The 21,254-nt window shown below is 41.7% G+C and overlaps 1 protein-coding gene across 6 annotated transcripts in view; it reads right to left on the reverse strand.

The window, feature by feature from the left end:
- The window catches only part of JMJD1C (jumonji domain containing 1C), a 159,178-nt gene that overhangs the window by 14,903 nt on the left and 123,021 nt on the right, over positions 1-21,254 (reverse strand). For 5 of the 6 annotated variants that reach the window (XM_059476569.1, XM_059476574.1, XM_059476570.1 and 2 more), the window contains 11 exons: positions 19,021-19,145; positions 17,611-17,754; positions 17,307-17,493; positions 15,553-17,219; positions 12,317-12,489; positions 9,794-11,997; positions 7,317-7,518; positions 5,416-5,630; positions 4,350-4,502; positions 1,503-1,592; positions 90-217 (listed from right to left, as the gene is read on the reverse strand). In XM_059476569.1, coding sequence (XP_059332552.1) covers positions 90-217; positions 1,503-1,592; positions 4,350-4,502; positions 5,416-5,630; positions 7,317-7,518; positions 9,794-11,997; positions 12,317-12,489; positions 15,553-17,219; positions 17,307-17,493; positions 17,611-17,754; positions 19,021-19,145 — 5,288 coding nt within the window. The remainder of the gene's footprint in view (positions 1-89; positions 218-1,502; positions 1,593-4,349; positions 4,503-5,415; positions 5,631-7,316; positions 7,519-9,793; positions 11,998-12,316; positions 12,490-15,552; positions 17,220-17,306; positions 17,494-17,610; positions 17,755-19,020; positions 19,146-21,254) is intronic. The other variant, XM_059476571.1, reaches the window with a different exon arrangement.

Consider the following 21,254-nt stretch of genomic DNA (forward strand, 5'->3'; position numbering starts at 1 on the left):
AAATGCAACTGGTACTATTCAAATACAAAAATCCACCAGGATCAGAACACTTGAACAAGATGCAATATATACACACATTTTAGACTCACCTGAGACACACCATTCATTGCAGGGAGCTTGCCAGCTTGTGTGTTCTGCTTGGTGGTGCACTGACAGTGGGATTTAATTTCAAATTTTTCTCTAATATTGTGCATAGCATCTAAAAGATCTGTCAAAACTAAAGACAATTAAGGAGAAAAACATTACTAGCTGTCAATCATTGTGACCCTCTTTACCACATACACAGAGTGATGTTTTAAACTATTAAAAATCCTGAATTTACCACTCAAAACTACTCCAAAATGACTGCCCAGTTTATCTTCAAGCTTGTTCAGAGAAACACTCAATTAAATAATTGTACACTACTCTTCTGAATCATCTGAGCTTTAGTCTGCACTCCCATTGCATGGCACACACCAAGCAAGCCAGTAATTATTTACTTCTCATTGTTCAATGGGTATATCATTGCTTCATTCAATAAAACCATCAGCTACAGATTGAAGTGAGCCATGTCTTGACAAAAAAATCACTATGTGAGCATGTAAATGAAGACTGTTTGGTAATGGGCATGCACAGAAGAACAAAACTGAGGTTAAGTAGGCAGTCTTCATTGTGATGTTTCCAGATGAGTGGTTCACTTTCACAATTTAAAATTCAAACCAGTTTCAGTCTAGAACCTGTTCTGGGAAATGTCACAATTTGAATTTGCTATGGAATCTACCCAACCTTCATTTCTACCTGAACTAACATGCAACAACTCATGGAATAATGGCTTGGTTCTGTATTTTCAGCTTAAAATAACCTGGGAATTTACTTAGTACGTTTAAGGGCACATTTCAGTTTTCTGTTTTCTGGTCTGTATCATTGCTGACAGAAATTTTGTGCTAAGAACCACTACACCACACCTAGAGGCACAACTTCAGAGAACTTACTTGGTTGTAAGCAGAAATGTGAATTTAGATGCGTTTGTGATTCCTGCTTAGTTTTCCAAATATAATCAGCTCATTCATTGCATTTTGCCCAATCAGCTGAACCAAAATCTTTCTTTTCTTTTTTGGGTATGGGACAGACAACAGTGAAAAACAAATCCCCAAAAATCCTTTGCCTCAGTGGTACTATTTAACCATTTTCTTTTAACAGCTAAGGTCAGATTTATTAGGTACATTCTGATTGTTTTACTCTGCTCTGAAAAGGTACAAATCCATCACAAAAAAGGCCCTCCAATTCTTCACTGCCTGTCCCCAAAACCCCTTTACACATCTGGCAGCACACTCCTCTTACTCTCACCATCATCTGTGCCCAGTGCTGGTAAGTGCCCAGAGGCATATGCCTTCTTGAAATGATTTAACCCAATTCCCAGGTTTTTAAATGGAAAATGAGAAGTTTTCTGAAACAACGCTGGCCCTGCTTCACAGAAAGACCTGGGGAAAAAGCAGCTTCTGCTTGTTGGCATATGGTCTTACCAGAGCCTGGAATAATCTGTGTTGGCATCAGGTGCTTGTGATCATGAGGCTGTCCCTTCACACACTTCATCCAGGCATACAACTCCTTATCTGCAAAACAGGATTGCCAGTGTTTTACTTGCCTTACACTGCACACAGACAGAGCTAAGGCCTTTCAGACTGCTTGAGGTTAGAAACATTTCTCTGCACATACAGGCCTTCTGTCTGGGCATCCAGTGTGACAAGGACTTGCATACAACAGCTACTTTTCACATTAATGAAAAGAGTTTAACAATACTGAAATCTGAAACAGCTGCATCTGTAACACAGGCCCTTGCCAATTACCTCCAAATTTCAAAGTGTTTTCCCTTTATCACATTTAGTGAGTTGCCAATTTAACACAGGCTGAAATCCTTTACAGTTGCTATTAAAGCCATGAGCCTCCCTGGATGAATCCTACCATGGAAAAGAGACATAATTAGGCTGTGATTTTATGGTTCATCTAATTTAACAAAGTCCACACTCCAACTGGAAGTGTCTCTTTCAACCAGAGTTCCCCAGAGAAGCCAAAAAGATGAACTTCTAACCAAGTCATCTCTCTGATTCAGCTTATGATACAGCTATACCAGAGGTGCTGGTGGCACAAAGGAGAGGGAAGTTGCATCACTGATTTATGGCACATTAAATCAACCCTGAAACCCTAAGTCTCTATGTACTGGCTGAAAATCATTGATGCCAGCAGAAGGGGCCTAACTGGTAGGAGATGCTTTCTAAAAACTTTAAGGAAGACTCTCCTGAAATCTGCAATGTTTAAAAAAATACACAAGAAGAATGAGAGTAAAAAATGTCTGGCCAAGCAACTGGTCACCAACCTGTTATGTGATTTTGGGACAGAAAGAACACAATTTCTCTTTCCATCCCCAGTCCTATTCACTGAACTGCTAATTTTATGAAATTTTTTCAAGTCTTTTACCAGTTTGCTCACTCCAGCAATTTAAACTAAGGAACACAACACAGGAAGCATTTAACACATTTAAAGCATTTTCTTACACTGTAGTAGGTATCCAGTGTTTCAAATGTTCCTTCAGATAATGTTTCAAATGTTCCTTAAATTTATAAGCTAGTCAGTAGTTTTTGTTGCACCTAAAACATCTGAATATCCAACTGGTCACAAACATAAATAAATCAAGACAACAAAGCAGTATGTATCTACTTAATCTATTTCCTCATGGAAATGTCATAAAATGGCATCCCACTTGATGGTGCCATAAACTGTCTGAAGGTAACAATGGTTGCATATTCACTCACTCATGTAGTAAAGTGATAAGAGAAGTCATTGATAAGGATCTGAATCTGGAATATTTAAACCTTTAACATTCCTGCTGAAGCAGGGAAAAACCAGGGGATTCTCTGTTACATTCAGCAACTGTAAAAACAACTCCTGGTTCCAGGAAAAATGGTGTAATATAAAGTCCTATTATACAGAGATGGGTGGGTGGTTCTGAACGTTTTTTCAGAGAGTACCAAAGAAGCAACACAGTTCACATGAATCCTACAGCATCATTAGAAATTAATCTGCAGCAAGGGAAGCTGCTGTACTTCTGCTCTCACACGTAAAACTGCAATCAACAGAAAGGAGAAAGTCCTCCCTGTAAGAAAACTGAAGAGAAGCCTCCTTCTTTCTACTGCTTGTTCCAACTTCTAAGACATTTTGCTAAAACTTTCCTGGCTGGTTAACACATGCTATAAAAAGCCTCTGACTGTGTGTTCCCACCAGGGTAAATAATGTTTGGCATGAATCCCAAGCCACGTCAGATGGAGGCACACACAGACTGCAGCCCCTGAAGAGCTGCTGAAGCAGCCTCCAGCACTAAAGCAGTAACAACTGCTCTCAGTGCAGGAAAATACTGACATTAGCTCCCTAAAAACTTCAGTGTAGGAGGCCTGTCACTGCAAGCCGGGGACAAAGTGGGTGAGACTCTCCATTTGGCAAAGCTTTGCCACCTAACAGTTAAGCTTTATTTTACTAACATTTCACATCTGTGACATTACAGGCTATGACAAACATGGAACTGCTTTTCAAAACAGCATTATCCTTGAATCAGTTCCTGGCACAGTGTCTGACCACAGAACTGTGCCAGGGCACAATGCCTGCCTCCCAGGGAAGGCAGTGCATTCCACCAAGCAGCCTGCACTCCAGTGTCACAGCTGAGGGCTCCAAGCCCAAATCAATCCTCCAAGTCATTCCCCCTTTCAATTGCAACCCAGCTGGGTCACCCAGAAATCAGAGGTTTGCTGATTATACTTCTCTCTCTCCAGATTAAAGCAGACATTTCCATTAGAGCACAGGATAAACCACATATATGTGTAGGCTTATGGATTGTGAAACTTCCATTAACACTCATTTTAAATACCCTCCAAGTATTTTTCTCTCCTTCTTTTTTACGATAAAACTATAAAATAGGATGCTACATCAGTATGACAAGCCACTTCTGAAGGGAGGACTCCAGAAAACATTTAAATCAAGGCAAGTCTTAACAGCAATGAGTTACCATAAACAGGGAGGTGTGACTGAGCACCAGTCTCAACCAAAGAACAAGATTTAACCTTGAGGGGCAAGGCAAAGCAATCCCCACAAAAAGACTGAAACGTGGACAAAGAGCTAAAATAGCCCCCACAGCAGTTGCTTTCAGAATGACTGATTCTATATCTAGTGGCAAAAAAAGGAGGCAAAAAAGATCTAAGAGAAACCAATACACACAAGAAGTAATTTAACACTTTACAGAAAGACAGCTCTAGTGAATCAGCAGCTCTGCAGCAAATGAGAATAAACAGCCTGTACAATACTCTAGTTCATAAAAAACTGACCTCTAGAACTTTTCCTTTCCTTTGCTTTGTAACAATCCAGGCAGACCACAAATCCACATTTTTGGCAGACCCAATGAATGTTAAATAATGTGGCTTCACATGCATCACACATCTCACGGACTCCTCTCACTGCTCTCTTCCATGCAATTTTGGCTGAAATACAAAATAAGCAGAATAAAAGGACTGAAATTTAAATGCAAAGCACAGAATGAATAGTCTTTATAGATGAAGCATTCATAAGTTTCCCCCCAGACACAACTGGGTTTTGGGGGAGGAAAGTGATCCTTCATGAACAGGCCATCAAGAGCTGGCCTCTTAGTTCCATTACACAGCATCCCCTTCAATGCTACCTATTATCAACACATTATAAAGAAATAAGGCATTCAGAAAGCACAGACTAAAGTAATACAGAAAATAAATTGCTGCAAGCATGAAGAACTTTTTCAGCATACACTTTTAACCCATGCACTCAGGGGGGTTTTTCACCTGACTGCCCACAGGACATGTTTGATCTAAAGGGCAGCCAAAGCAGTGAGCTGGCCAGTGGAAGCTGGCAGAAGGGGAGGGAGGTGCCTGCTCCGGAGACCTGGCTAGTACATGTTTTCTGCTCCACTTCCTCCTCACACAGCCTGGAATCAGCAGAGCCACCAGGCTGTGCTCATCTGCTGTGGGCCAGAAGGATGGAGGGTTGCTTTGGAGGGGAGGGGACAGTGTCAGCACAGCTCTGCAGGACCTACACTGCCCCACTCCCCTCCTCTGCTCTGGGAAGGAGACACATCACAAACATCATTTGCTGGCTCACCACAGGCCTTGGCTGGGAGCCGCCTGCTCTGGCTGGAGGCCAAGCTGGCAATGGAGGCTACTCCAAGCCCACCAGGAGCCTGGGCCCGGCCTGGCACAGCCACCAGCACAGAGAGGGGATGGGGCTGGCCCACTGAGGAAGGAACCCTCCCCAGCATGTCCTCCTAGGAAAATCCAACAGCCAGGGGAAGAGAGCTGTACAAAGGGAAGCAATGGTCATCCAAGAAAAACTGCAGAACACTCGAGAGCTTTGAGGGCTCCTTACCGTCTTTTTTCACCCAGGACATGGCTGTTTTCTCAGAGGTTACCAACTGACAAAATTTATCCCCTATGATATCTAGAATGTATTTAGAAGTTTCTAGGTCCAGTTCATCATCTTCATAGTTTTCATGTGTCCATAAACTCAGCGCTTCATCATCATATTGATCAGGAGAGGAGAAACCATCTATCCTAACCACTCCATTCTTACTAAAAGACAACCTAAAAATGAAAACAGATAGTTTGACTGCATGTATCAGTATACTCTGTGACTTACAATTTATTTGCTGCTTGTATCTTACAACACAAAAGTTTTCTTTTCACATTATCATCCTACATAATCTTTAAAATTTAAAATAAATCTTACTAATGAAAATACCTTTTAAAGGTAAATAAGGAAGCATGAAAACTAAAATTAACCTTTTAGGAACTTTTTTCCATTCCATTCACTCATTCTCTCCCTCTAGCATTTATTACTCCTTTAAAATTGCAGACAGAAAAAATTTCTTTCTATTTTGTTTTGGTCAAAGTTTGGTTCCACCCACTTTCCCTCCTCAACTTCAATTTTTGGAATGTCTATGACAGCAGACATTGACTTATACTGACTCAATTTGACTTGTATTTTATAGATTCTTGTATCCCACTGCTCTCATACTGAGAAAACATGGGTTCAAACACTACATTTAAATTATTCTAGGCAGAACAAATCAGCAACAGAAATTTTTGTATCCACTGTGACCTTTCAAAGGCTTTCCTGTTGCCCTACCCAGGGCCATTCTACTGACCCTGACTGTACTTAGCCTATTTTTAAGTGGTAACAATCACTCCATCTTATCCAAAACAGGATAAGTCATTATACAGATGTGATTATAACAGTTAAGGAATTTATGGCATCGAGACAATCCTGAATTTGGACATATCAATAACAACATTTAGACATGCATTCAAATGAACAAAATGAAATTATCAACTTTCAGCTTCCAAAACAACAATTTCTAAAAGAAGTGTAAACTTCTTTTGCAATTCGAGACCTACTAACTAAACACAATGAAAATAATTTAACTGCAGTAAAATTTACCACAATACAATAAAAACATTCCATACTGGTTTTTTTAAATGTGGGCAAACTTTTATGTTCTCTCCTTTATACCGGGGGAAGAAAATAAGAAAATCAACCAAAATTCCAACCTTGCCAAATGTGGAAGGAAATATTCTTACAGAGAAGGTATTCAGAGTCTGACCTTGAAATGATTCCTATAGATCTACCAAGTCTTGTAACTGAAGATTCATTATAAAAAATTAAACCACATTTAGGGAACAGCTTCTTGTCAAATACAAGTTGGATTAATATTGACAGCACAATTCATTTACAAACTGAAGCTGTTTTATCCTTTCTCGGAGCTTCCTGAACCCCAGGAAATTTTCTTCCTTATGAGTTTTCCTTGATGGGCCATTAATTCCAAAAAGAGGAGATCACAACTCCTCTCTGTCCTCAGAAAACTCCCAGAAAACCCTGAGCAACATTCCCACCATATACTGGCATAAGAACAATTACAAGTAAGTGCAACTCTGCGGTTGTACAACTTGTCCAGAAAAAGTGAAGCTTGCCTTTTGAAAATCCCACTTCAAATGTCAGACACCTGTGTAATGGTGATGTGCTGTATTTTCTGCTTGCCTAAGGTACAGCAGGCAGATGTTCTGATGTCTTTGCTATGAAGCTTTTAAAACAGCAATGAAGTCGATCCACAAAAGAAATGCAAATGTAAATACTGTTAAAATAGATGCTTTTTCTTTTATCAGGTAGACTGAGCCAGAAAAATCAGACATGCTTTCAAGTATGCCAGCCCTTTGCCAATATTATTTTTAAAAGCTGAAGCACCACATTACCAGGAAATTAGGCACACTTACCTCCTAAAGTAGTAAAATCTACAAAACACTGGTGAGTGAGTGGGTTCTTCTCCTTTCTTACTTCTTATTAACCTACATTCTCTGCATTTTTGTAAGTTTGGTCCTATTTCAGAACAAGAATCATCCTGCAAAAAGGACTCTCCTGTTTGCTTCAGCTTCTTGACTTTGCGCCAGTCCTTTAACACAGAGCGAGGTATCCCAGCTGCAAAGGAAGGACAGTTTCAGATGAGGTACTGGCACTGCTTCCTCACACATCACAGACAAGATAGTCAGAATTCAACATTTTTTTCTGGTACATTTGTTACCTGTATAACGTATTTCATTTTTATTTCCACCTGCCTGCCTGTCAGCACCGAAGTGAAAAAAGCAAAGGGACCAATAAGACTTGCACAGGCAGGAGCACACTTAAGTAACTGCTAAGCTCCCAAGACACTACATTTTTCCTTAAAATAGGTGCATTATTCCCCAGATATTCTACTAAAACCATCTTCAAAATCTCATTCTGACAAAAAAGCAAAGACATACAATACTGCAAGAAAGTTAGGTTTGTACTCTCTTTCTGAAGGTGTAGGCAAAAAGAGTCACACTTTAATGTATAAAAGCAGAGCTTAAAAAAAATAACCTAAAACCAAATTCCAACTCCTTTAAAACTTTTTTTTAAAGTTACAGAACAGCAGCTATATTCACAGAATCCATTTACACTCTGGTTCATTGGCTTTGCAAGGCCAAGCTGTATAATTCTATTTTCAATACTGAAGTCAGCAGATCTGACACTGAGTAACATGAGGAGCAAGTCTATTGAGTAATAAGTGCAATTTTCACATACAGGTTTTGAAACTGAACCCTGTTGTCATTTAACCAAGTTTCATTTTAAGGAGTTTTGAAAGTGGCACCACTCTTATCTGCAGACAGAGAGAATTATCTGTCATTTCATCTACCACTGCTCTTGAAAGTTCATGTCCTGTAAACAGGGATCTGATGTAGGATGATAAAAGGGTCAGGGTGTTAACTTTGGACTTGGTACCTGGATGCAGACTGGTGTTTTGCCAGAGATGACTTGTGCAAACTTTACTAGTGACAGACTGCCCATGCCTCAGTTCTTGGCCTAGAAACCACATTCCACACTCACCCAAGGCATGACAGTAACTGGATTGAAACCTGAGGAGTAAAAGGGGCACATGTACAGGTTTACTAGTCTAAAACAATAATTTCTGCCTTGGAAGAAGAGATCCTGGCTGTCATCTGGTAGCTGCTAGACTTCAAGCTCTGTGGGTAGGCACTTGGAAGACCCTCAGCACGTGCAGAGCTGTGAAAAGCCTGGCTGTGCAGGAGGGATCCTCACAGCCCGGAGCTCTGAGTGCTCCTGGGGGCTCTCCAAAACAGCATCAGAACACAGCTTACTTTAAGAAGGGAATTTGGAAAACATTTTACAGGCATGTTTGCCTTGATCTTCCCTTTACTTGGGAGCAGAAAGGAAAAGTAGTACTATTACCACAGGACCAAATATCTAGAATACTTCAGATGGACTACAACACTTCCAGCACCCAGTACAATCCAGGATCAAGTACTCTCAGATACCAGAAGAGTAACTTTATACACCAGACAGTGAAAAGCCACAGAATGTAATTACAGGCAGTATTGCTCATTTTCTTGCTACCTGTGCTTAAAAAGTCTTACAAGAAGTAATTTAATGGTAGACTCTCAAATACTTAACCAGACCAAAGACAAAGAAGAATCCTTGGAGAAGAATAAATTGGGATAAAAATAAGGCAAGTTTTTAAATAAAATCCCTTATGTTGGCAGACCAGTTTCTCTTTTCAGATTAATCTAGTTACGATCTGCTATATGTTACAGTATTAAATTTAAATGGAAATTTGTATTTCCCTAAAGTTTTTTATTCCTTAAACAAGAGGGATGTTAACACCATGTACTACACATGCTAGTTAGGAGTGTGAAATTATTCTCCCTTAAACCTTTCATTACATGAACCAAATCATAACTGAGTGGCACCAGGCTCTCAAGGAACTGCCTCTGGCTTTCTGATCAAAGGATGAGTTAGAGTTCAACAACAGAGAATCTTTCCCTCCAGCAGTGCTCTAAAAATAAACGCATTAGATCTTAAAATAAAAAAAACCCCAACATATATATATATATATATAGAGAGAGAGAGAGAGAGCTCAATACAAGTGGCATAACTATATGCACCAGCCTGCTCAATTCCAATGGACAGCATAAACAAGATGGTTTGCTTATTTTTAGGCCAAGAACCAGTTTGTTAACACAGATACAGAAAATGGTCTATTTCTTACACCAGGCTATTTCAAATGGCCTCAAGACAGATAAATCAGGATCTACTCATTTACACAGGCATGTTTTTTAGCTCTTTTCCCAGCTATGGTACATGACAAACCCTCCAGGATTAACAGTGTTGGACTTCAGACACTTCTCTGTCTTCCAAATCAGATTAATATACTCACTGCTGTTACTGCTGCTCTGTAACTTCAGCTTGCTTTTTTCTTTGGCGCTCCTGCTAAGAACACCATTTGGCTTCACTTCTTCCTCGGTATCACCCTTTTTTTTCTGCAAATCATTTTGTTTCTTTTTGTAAGTTGGCTTGGGCTGCCGTTTAGTCCTTTGCTCTGACTTGCTCTCGCTTTCATCAGAGTCACCACTTTCAGAGCCAGACTCGTACGTTCGTTTTCCTTTTCTCCTCGGGTGCTTATCTTCCTTCGCAAACTTATCTGCCAAAATTTTGCTATCTATGTTATTTTGCAAATCATTTGATGTAGAAGCTATTAAATTGACAGTACACGGCTTAATAATTTCTGAAACACTGTTCCCTGAATTATCTTTTTTATTAGTGTTTTTATCTTCCTCTGAATGCCTTGTTAGCCAAGCCTTTTTCAGTTTAGTGTGGTAGTTTGGCTGACTCGTCTGGGAAGTTTGCCCACTGCCTACAGAGTTCGCTTTGTTTATTGTATTACAGACGATAGCACTGTCTGGGGAGAGCGAGGTTGAAAATGTCTGATTTTTCACAGAGTTGGACTCAGCCTCAGCGGCGTTGCTACTTTTAAACTGAGCTGCGGCCAACGCTGCCTTGTGCTTTTTCAAATGGACAAAGTCGGTAGAGGTGGGGAACGCCGAGCTGGGCTGAGCAGCGCTGCCAGCGGCGGATGTAACCGGAGCTGCAGTGCTGACCTTGCACTCCTGGGGCTGCGCCTGGCCCTGGCCCTGGCTGGCTGCCCTCGGGGCCGTGCTCTCCAGCGGCGCGCAGGACACCGCGCTCGACGCCGAGTCCGTCACCGCAGAGCTGCCCCGGCTCGACACGCTGGTGGTCACTGCTGCCGGTGCAGTGACATCCGTCTTGGCGCTGCAGATGATGGTTGTGGTAGGAGTGCCAGCACGAGGAATGCTGCCCTGCGAGACAGCTGCAAATTTCTTTTCATACTGTGTACGAGCGCTGTCTGAGTTCATATTTGGCAGTATGACTCTTCCAGTCTCCCTGGCTTCCGCTGTTTTCAGGCAATCTGCTGGATTTGTCACAGCTGAGGATCTCTCACTAACTCGCTCTTTGGAAGCAGACTGCATTACTGGTACATTCTCATATTTTGTGCTAGAAGGAGGACGCACAATAACAGATGCTGTAGCGGACTGCGACTTTCCACTCATTCTTTCAGTGTGCCAATCCACTTTTTCATTATTTGGGGCATTATTAGACTTCCACATTTCTGATAAATTCTGCTCAGAAGTGCCTTTGTAAACAGTTTGGGCTTCCTTGGGCTCAGGTACTAAAGTTGGTGGTTTCTGCAACTCCTGTATTTTGCCACCACCAGCATTAACGGGTTGAACAGGGGTTAGAGTTGGAGGTGAAAGGCTGCTGTAGCTGCTCTCCTTCTTCTCCAGGTTCTGGTGCACAGGAGGGTGAAACACAGGGGCCCTATGCAAGGCAGGCATACTCCGGAGTGTATTTGTAGATGAGACTGACAACTGAGTAGGGCTCCTGCTGTCACTTCTGAAAGAATTTAGAGAGTGAGACTGCACCGACTGTGAAAGCTGCTCGGGTATCTTGCCTGCAGAGCCTTCACTTTCCGGTTGGTGCTTAATTAAAGGTGGCGGTTTTGAAAGGGAAGAAATGTAGGAGGGGAGAGCCTGGGCACTAGCTGCTGTTGAAGGACAATTAGTTTGCTTATCAACATATACACCTGAAGCTTCCTTTGATGGGTACGATCTTGGTGGTTCATTTACTACACTGTTAGACAAGGTAGTGAAATAGTTACTCTGTGGCAAATTCTGTGGAACTGAATGTTTCATTTTGTACAGTTCTGACACAGAGCGTTCAGCATCTTTGTCGTATTTTGCTGAATGGCTTTTGGGACTTGAAGATAAGGATGTTACCCTGGAGTAGTTCTCTCTCTCCCCCTCCAGTGCCTTTATTTTAGCTGTAAAAGGAGCAACTTCAATACTTTCTTGGAGTATCCGCCTGTGTTCTTCTTTGTATTTGCTCAGTCGCTCCCCAGACTCCTGCGGTGGCCTTGGCAGCTGGTTCAACATTGGATCTGCATAATGTCTGTGCATATGGCTCTCCTTTGCTGTCTGTGCTCTGCTCTGCTCCAGCTCACTCTTCACTGGCGCAGTGGTGACAGAACGCAAAGGTTCAGCAAAAGCTTTCCTCTCCAGTTCTCTGTTTGAAGAAAGGTTAAGCAAACACAGGTTAGCCTCAATGTAGTACCATGTGCTAGACGGAAGACCTTTCTTCCCATGCCCTGAACCAAGTTATCTATTAACACAAAATAAACTTTCCTCTATATCAAGTACAATTTTCAGAAGTCTTCAAATGACTCACAAACTCAAGTACCACACCAAGTCCCAGCAAGGCAACACAGTGACAAGCCTGTGTCCCCCACAGGCACCCGCAATTATGAATAAACTAAAATGAAGCTGAAAGGCAACATCACTTGCAGAAATGCACCCTCACACACAGAGACCAAGGGCACACGCACTCTTTGCGATGCTCTGCGATGCTTTTGGACAGAGGCGGGCTGGAATGCGTGGTCAGCTTGAGAGGCCGGAGGGGATCTGCGCTGGAAGGCCGCACAGGAATGTGACTCCGTAAACCAAGGCTGTCAGCTGAGGTCACTGGGGTGGGCTGGTGTAACCATGGGCTGGGAGTATTCTGTTGACATCAACCAAAACAAAAATAAAATCAGATTTCAAAAGAATCATGGGACCACAAGGGTAACTCTACCAAGTCCTACCAATGATCAAAGTAAAGTAATATATTTCAGTACCAAATCACAGATAGTAAATAAAATTTAACATTTTAAGTCACTTTTTTTGACCAACTAAATAAAATATGACTCTACTTCCTCTAGACTTTCAGCATACAAAGCAGTTTACACATTTCAGAAGCATTCTTAGAACCATTTCATTTCCCAGTACTCAGGATGAGCAGTTAATTCCAGAACAGCATCTCAAGCTCATCAAAATTAACAAACCAATGACAATCTGACAACACTTATATTCACTAGTAAAAAGACCATTACCTCTTCAAAGAATTGCATTAAGTATTTCTTAAAAAATACAAATATGGCTTGATATTTCTAAAAGCAATTTTATCTCCAGCCTTATGACAAATCTCAGTAAAAGGGATGTAAGTATCTCTTTCCTGGATTGTTCGTCTCCTGCCCCAACCAAATGATTAAGTATGATAATCCTAATTAATCTGCTTTATTTAGTCAGGCATTTTTATTTGGCTTGATCATCATCATCACGCTATTAAAATCATAGATGTACACACTTGCCATACTGTGCAGCATGGGAAACACACAGCCCAATTTTATGCTGTGTGCCTAAACACTCCAAAGGTGGGCCTCCTTGCTCAGACACAGTGGCAAATCTTAATCTATGAAACTACTTTTTAATCTACTACTTTGCTAAGTTTCTGTTTTCATATCTTTACTGAAACTTGAGTAACAGCCTGCAGAAAAGACCAGGAGCAGCTCTCTCTCCCCTCTGCTTAGGAGACCTGCTTACAAGAAAGTGCACAGAGCAGAGTAGAAAAGCAGGACACCTGTTAAGTGGGGCTCAAGTGCTGGGGACAAGCCAAGAAGGAACTGGGGACAAGAGAGAGCTTTTGTGCACACCCCAAAGCCTCAGGTGCTTGTCCATCCCTACCTCCTTCCCCTTCCTACACTCCTCACCAGTCCATCCCTATCCTTCTCCTCAGACTTGGCAACTCTAGTAGGGAACTGCAGCAGCAGAAGGGGAGCCAAGAGCTCTCATGACACATGCACACAGCACAGCATAGATCCGCAGGTGCTACAACTTTGAAGCTGTGATTTCTGTGTTTTTGAATATTTAAAGCAGCCACTTGGGTTTGTGCTGACAGTTTTAGCGCACGTTTCCTCGGCCAGGAGTTCCCACGCCGTGGGGAGTTCTCACGAGCAGCCTGTAAGCTGCATTAAAGTATTATGCAAAGAAGGCCCGTCACCTTCTCCCTAGAGGAGCTGGGGAACATCTCCCTGAGCACCAAGCATTGCTCAAACAGCTTCCTGACTCCACCTGCACCATCTAGTGCCCAGCCCAAACAAGGGAGCTGCCACAGCCCCCCAAGGACAGCAGGGAAAGGTGGGATTGGGGCACCCTTCCCTCAGCTCAGAGACAAGGCTCAGCCCTGAGCCAAGGATGGCTGCTGCTGCTGCTCTTACAGCTCAAACACAGATCCCTTTCTGTGATTGTGGCATCCATGCAAACCGACCTTGGAAACGCCCATTCTGGGTTTCTAAGATCTATTTAAAAAAGGCCTCCAGTGCAAGAGCCAGAAGACAAGTCACCACAAGACAATTGCCACATATCAACATAATTAAAAAGCTACGTGCCTCAGTATGCAGGGCTGCATTCTTCAGGCAGCCAAAGTGAAAACAACATCTATCTTAAGTTCTTTTCAAATGGACTTCTGTATAGGGTGGAGCAGGCAGCAACACGAAAAGATAAATCCACCTATCTTTTTCTCTTAGGCTTTTCTTCACTGCTACATTTTGATTTTATCACATTTTAGATCAAACTCACTTCATATTACAAGGCCAACTCAAACTGACTGTTTTGGGAAAGACTTAGCCACAATGGTTTGGCTTTTTTAAAGAATGAATCTGGGGAGGAACAGCCTTCCCCATAATGAAAAAAAAAAACCGAAAAAAAAAATCTTTCTAACCATTCAGAAGGTCAAGCTTTGACACAAAGGCTTGCAATTTGGCAGAAGGACCACTGTCAGTGACATGCCTTTTGTGGTCCCTGTGAAAATCTGCCCAAATTAGGCCAAGTTGAAAGCCTCTGAAGATCAGTATGCACATGCTCAGTGGTGGTTTAATTGAAGCTGGCAGTAAAGCTCTCCAAAGTTTCTGTCTGCACTACACATGCTTCATCTTACACCATTCCTCTGAGGCCCCTGCAATGAGCATGCCATATCCCAAGCCTTCAGGAGCTAAGAAAGCCTTTCCTGTAATTGCCACGTCTGCCTGCCAAACCCCAGCACCACACTGGGCACTAGGCTGAAAAACACAAACCACCTCTTCTGAGACTGCAGTGGTTACACTCAGCAGACAGACAGAGGAATCACCCTGACTTGAATACAGAGGAGTGGAAAGCAGATGGGAAGGCAGAGATGTGTGTCAACAAGAAACAGAAGGGGAGAAAAATAACACTCCAAGAAAGGGTACACAGATAGGTGTAACGACAAGAGAAATGGGTGTACAGTGTGCTTGAAACATTTAGAAATGCAAGAGTATTTCTCTCCAGAACTTCCCACTGGATTTAGTACTCCTTCCTTCTCTGTCTTTCACCATTATTGAGTGAGCATGTATGAAATTTCACTATGAAGACGACTGTCTCACCTCTCCTAGTATTTCACTTACACAATGGTACACAGTTTCAGGCAGCAAATATTTACCCTGTGAACCTGAGTTCCCAAACATGCTGGCTGACCTCACCCTTAGTTATAAATTAAAATCAAACATTTCATCTTTCTTTAGAATTCTTAGGAAATAAAGGTCTGGAAAAACACCCTACACACATCCACCATGAGACAGTAGTTACTGCTGCAGTTCCAGTCCTACTTAAAAACTCCACCATCACAACATTACTCAGTGTGACACAAACGACCACATCTGTACCTAAGGAAATCACTGCTGGGAGACACCAGGCCCAGCTAAATACGTCATTATAAAGGATCTCAACTTACCCTTCTCAAGGAAGCCTCCGCGTTAACAGGAGTTTCTGGGTGGACCCATTTGGAGGAGGGCAGACCGAGTCCTGAGTAAGCATGTGTTCCATTTGGATACTGCCAAATAATTGGATAAAGCCCTAGCTGATTATAGGAAGCAGAAGGATGAGCTTGTCCGAGAAGATGTGGAGACTGGTGTTGTAACATCTGTTGCTGCTGCTGGTGTGCTAATGCCAAATGGCTTAAGCTGCTAGCATGAGCAGTCTCTAGTCGCGGGTGGGCACCCAGCAGGGAGGCAGCAGGCACTCCGGGCAGCACTGCGGGAAGTAGATGAGGGTGATGAACAGAATGGTGGGATGCGCTGCTAAGGGGGTGAGGGTTAATAGCAGACAAGGGAGCCTGAGCTGAAGACCCAGAGAGCAGATGGGATGAACCAGTTAATGCAGGATGATGTGCGTTTGGATTTAAACAGGTTCGGTGGGATGAGGAATGCAGAGGATAATTATGCTGATGCAAGTAAGGTGAAATGTGATTAGTTCCTGTTTCTTGTCCAATCAGAGTGGGGTCCCTGTATACTGTGAAATGTTCATTCTTGTCAATGATAAGAGGACTCTTAGTAGCTTCTAGAGCACTAACTCTAGCTGGAACCGGATGAAAACTAGACCTAGGCAAATCATGATCAGTTTTATTGGCTGACCTTGTTAATCCAGTAGCATGGCTGTTTTGGGAACTAACCTTCGACTTCACAGTATCAGAAGATTGGGTGAATTTAGGCTTAACATCAGGTGACTTTGTTTTAGGATGATCAACTGAAGCACTAGATTTTGACTTCACAGAATCGGGGACTGGACTTTGTTTACGCAGTTTACTCTCTTCTGCTAGAGAAGCTACGTTTAACGGAGACATAAATGAGCCATACTGCAATTTTTCAGAATTTAAGTGTTCATTTACTGGTAATGTTTTTACAACCCCAGGTTGTGTCAAATCCGTTTTACCAACACTGCTAACCCAACTTTGATCGCCTTCCTGTTTTCTTGCTTCAAGGAAATTTGCATTTGCAAATTGCTGCTTTAAATCACTGCTGTGGGATTCTATTTTCTGAACTGTTTGCAAACCAAAGGTACTTGCAGCATTATCCTGGTTCTCCTTTTCAGAGTTGTTTTTATTAGTAACATCAACAGCACACTTAGGAGTAGGAGGCCTGGGTAAAAACTGCTCATTTTTTAACTCCACAGTATGATGTTTTTCTGCATTACACTCTTGAACAGGTGGATCCTCGGCATTCTGCTCATAAAGTGTTGGCTGCTCCGCTGCATGGAGTGAAGATTTTTCCTGATGATCCAAGACCGATGACTTCAGTCTTTCTGTCTCTTCATGGTTTTTATCCTGCTGCACCTCATCCCATGGAGACTGTCTATCAGTTAGTGTTTGCTCTACTCCCTCAGTAGTTTGGGATTTTCCTTCTTCTCCATTTATCTTTGAAGAGTTCTTGCTTTTTAACTCATTTTCTGAATTTTGCTCCGAAGATGAATCTGTTAATCTTTTATTTGAAATCTCCGAGTCACTGCTCTCAGAATAATCTGAGATGTTGTCTGTCCGCAGTCTCTTCACATTTAGTTTTTTTTCATCTTCTTCAGGTTTTCTTCTTTTACTAAGAAAGTGTTTATTTTTGGTTTTGGGGTTTTCTGCAAAAGATAAAAACACATATATCAGATTTTCAGTCTAATACAGTTTTGGGAAGCTCTCCCACCCTTTCCATTAACCACTTTTACCTCCTCGACCTATATAATCATATCTTTCATCTTTCATCTTCTCCTCATCAGGCATGCTGCTATCAGAGCCTTTCCTCTTATTTGGCCGAGTATTCCTCTGTTGCTGGTGAGAATTTTGTCTTGGTGCTGCAGCTTGGGAGTTCATTGCTGGTCTGGGACTATTTGCTTGTGCACGTGTATAATGACCCTAAAAATAATTTGTTATTAATTGACTTAAATGCAATGTTAATTAGTGTCTTTAAACATGTATTTTTAACATTTGCAATATATGAAAATATTTAGGTAAGAAGATAAATGTATCTACGTGAACTGTGTTGCTGTTCTGGTTGGAACGAGACCGTCGGCGTGAAGTGATTCCAATATTTTCACCTTTCAACAAAGAGTGAACAACATCATCTAGAAAGGTCATCTGAACCATAGAAGGATCAACATTCTGAGGTTCTAACACCTGGTTTATGCAAAAAAAAAAAAAAAAAAGAAAAAAGAGAAGAGAGAAAATAACAATCCACAGATGTTCAGACAATGCCTAATCTGTATTTTCTGTACCAGTGTTCACCAGTCTATTTTGTGTGCTAAAGACTAATCAGAGAAAAGCCTGCTTAATCCTGACAAGCAGAACTGACATATGACACAACAAATGCTGGGAACAGTGTCAAACCAAGCAAATGTGTCTTTACGTGCCATTGTAAAAATAATTTTTTTAAAAAAGCTAAAAGTATCCCACCACCCATTCCTTCCCCTTCACTAACCTGCAAATTTGAGATTTAACAAGCTATTCATAGAATAACTCCTAAGCAGTAATTACAATATACAAATATTTTATAAAATTTATATACTATAAATTATACAGCAGAAGCACATTACAGTACTGCTTTCAACAGAAGCAAAACTGCTACCAGAACCAAAATGACTGGAAAGAACAACTCTAGAACTGTTGAATATTATTAGTGAGGTATACTTCATAAAGTAGGAAATGCTAACAATATTTTCAAAGGACATAGCACAAAGTGAAAAAAGGACCATTTGTGGAATACTAATTTGAGCAAATTAGGGGAAAGAACATATCTGAGTAATAGACTAGTCTTAAATTTTTACTGTCACACATGGTTTTGTCAGTCATTTCAAGGCAGATGGGTCATTCACTCTATTACTGTTGAGTCATCACCCTACTCTCCTGAAATAGAATTCATTACTGCCATTAAAAATACCAGTATTAACTTCTTTTGCAACATCAAATTCCATAATAAAACTAAAACCTACCATGGCAAATATAAATTGGGGCTGCAGTAAATGCTTAATTCAATAAATTGCAGAAAGTGACTATTTCAATGGCTTGGAAAAGGTAACCATTACTGCAGTGCTGAAAGATTTCATTCTTGGGAAAAGAAATTCTCAACAGAGCAGACAGGGAAGACCAGTTCTTCAAACTGGATTGCTTTACTTCAAAGACTTCAATAGTCAAAGAGCAGCAGCAGAACAAAGTGTAGGACTGGTATTAATCATATCACTGCACAAATACTCAGCTGCAGGAGGATTTAACTGACAGCCCAATGCAGTTGTGCTGTAGTTTCAGTGCAGTGATACCCTCAGTCTGCTGGAATTGAACCAGCTTGGAGTGATTCTGAATGCTCCCAACAAACATTAGAACCTCCCAAGACACAGGTGACTTGCAGCTTTTCTTGTATCATCCATCAATGGTCATGGTCATGCTCACCTGGTCATTCATAACCACCATAGTGCGGGTGAAGAGATCATGGTGAGTGATGATGCCAGTGAACCACTGGGTGGCAGAATCCTGTCTGTACACTCTCACCCTATAACCATTTAAGGAGTACGGACCTTTGGAAGGGGAAGAAATAAAAAAGCCATTGAGGAACGCAGAAAAAAAAAAGAAAAGACAAAAAAAGGCATACACGAATTTTCCTACTTTATTTTTAAGCTTCACAGCAAATATATAGTGCACATGGCATGGACAGCTAACCAGAGATTCAGGAAGACATTTTGAAATGCAAATGATCCATGTAAGTATGCTTTAAGGTTAACTCTGCTAACATTTTCAACATACAATTTTCTTATCTAACTAAATCTTTCTGCAACCATGATGACACATGATGGGAAAATTCCTGCCTACAAACAGCAACCACAGAAAAGTAATCTGAAAGGCTAGAAAGTGGCAGCAGCAGGTTATACAGAAGCCATCTAACAGGCTAGTCACATGCCCAGCTGCTTTGCTGGCTAAAAGATTTACATCTTGGTGGTTAGGCTCTGCATCTGCCAAATCTTTCCCATAAGTGACCACAGAGTTTCTCTCTATTACAGCAAGCAGAAAGGCAGTGGAATGATCCCGTGACTGCTATGGCCACACAGAACATTCAAGCACACACACACACTATGAACACTTCAGCTCCTGTTTTCAGACATACCAAATCCAAAGAAACCTCACACATTTTGCAAAGCTCAGTCTAATTCACCTCCAAAAGCCCACGGGGATGGGGATTTATTGTGATACAGTACCTATTTTACAGTTTGTTTCAAGACCCAGAAATCAAGATTTAAAAGTTTTATTCATATTCAATGTCTTACTTGATCACTGGAACTCTTTAAGTTTCACTGCACTTGGTGTTTATATGGCATTTTGTATAACCAAGCAACACTGCCACCAAGCTCAGTTCCAACTGTGTGGGCTTTGCTACTTCTGCAATCAAACCCCAGGTCAGGCAAACAGGAAGGGAGGAAAAACCAGTCAGTGACAACCTAGAAACAGCCTCACTTAAGTGATTTAAGACTGCTCAGTTGCTGAACCACACAGGCAAGGCCAGAATTTCCCTGTCTTTCCTAAAGCTCAGTTTTTCCAAGCCCTGCCCAGTATATTAAGCAAGCTCAAACATCTGCAGCAAACAGGCCAAGGACCTCAGAGGTGACAGCTTTCTCTAGTAAAAAATACCCAGGATCACACAACTGGGTCTGTTATCCCCTCTGCATGTGACAGTGTGCTACTGCAAGGACTGTTTTTAATGTCAACATCTGACAGATCAAAAGAATAGCAAAAGTGGTAATTATTCAGTAATTTCCAAGTGGTCCCTTGAAATACTTTTTGCATGTGACTATATAATTTGTAAAACCAGCTGGGAAGAGAAACACCACCTCTTCTTACCCCCATCCATATCATTCATGGCACAACTGAAACACTGAGACCTCCTGAATCCCCTGAGCTGATGCCCCTAGAGTTGTGTTTCCAGCAGCACAGACAAGGGCCACAAGTGTGCCAGCACAGGCACTGCCAACCACAGGTACATAGGGGCACAAAAGGAGGAAGAATCTACAGATTTACGTCTCACATTTCTGGTCTTGGACCAGACAGGGTTCCCATGGGGACACATTTCCTGATGGCTTCTCTCCAACCCTTACTCCACATGACCCTGCAGAACGCCTCCAGCTCAGCTCCCACACTTCTGACTGCCTGACCCATCCACATTCTCACATCTTGAACTTGTAAGGGCTGTCCCAAAGCTCTGCCTTATTCAGACAGTCTCAGTAAAATTCTGCCTGTGTCTCTGTGCAAATTTGCCATTCCTACTTTCCTATCCAATCTCCTCCTCTCCTGCACCCTACGGCTAACAGCACAATGATTTTCAGTCTCTTGCATAAGCAGAACCAGCGTCCCCCCAGCTTCTTGTCTCATTTGAGCATTACTGTGACTCCAGGCCACTACTTCTAAGTCCTTTCCCCCAGTCTTCTCAGCTTACAAGCTCCATCTTTCCTTCTCCAACAGCTTCCAGCTTCTCCCATACTCCCTTACATTGACTCAGTGCCCATTTCTTTCTTCTTACTCCTTGTTCTAATCTGTGTCCATCCTTCATTGCAGCTCTTACCCTATCTATTTTTAAAAGAGAGTTTATCTACCTTTAAAAGCAGTGGGTTGAGTTTTTTCCTTACATGCTGATGGGA

Source organism: Ammospiza nelsoni, chromosome 8, assembly GCF_027579445.1.
Source record: "Ammospiza nelsoni isolate bAmmNel1 chromosome 8, bAmmNel1.pri, whole genome shotgun sequence".
Lineage (NCBI taxonomy): Eukaryota > Metazoa > Chordata > Aves > Passeriformes > Passerellidae > Ammospiza > Ammospiza nelsoni.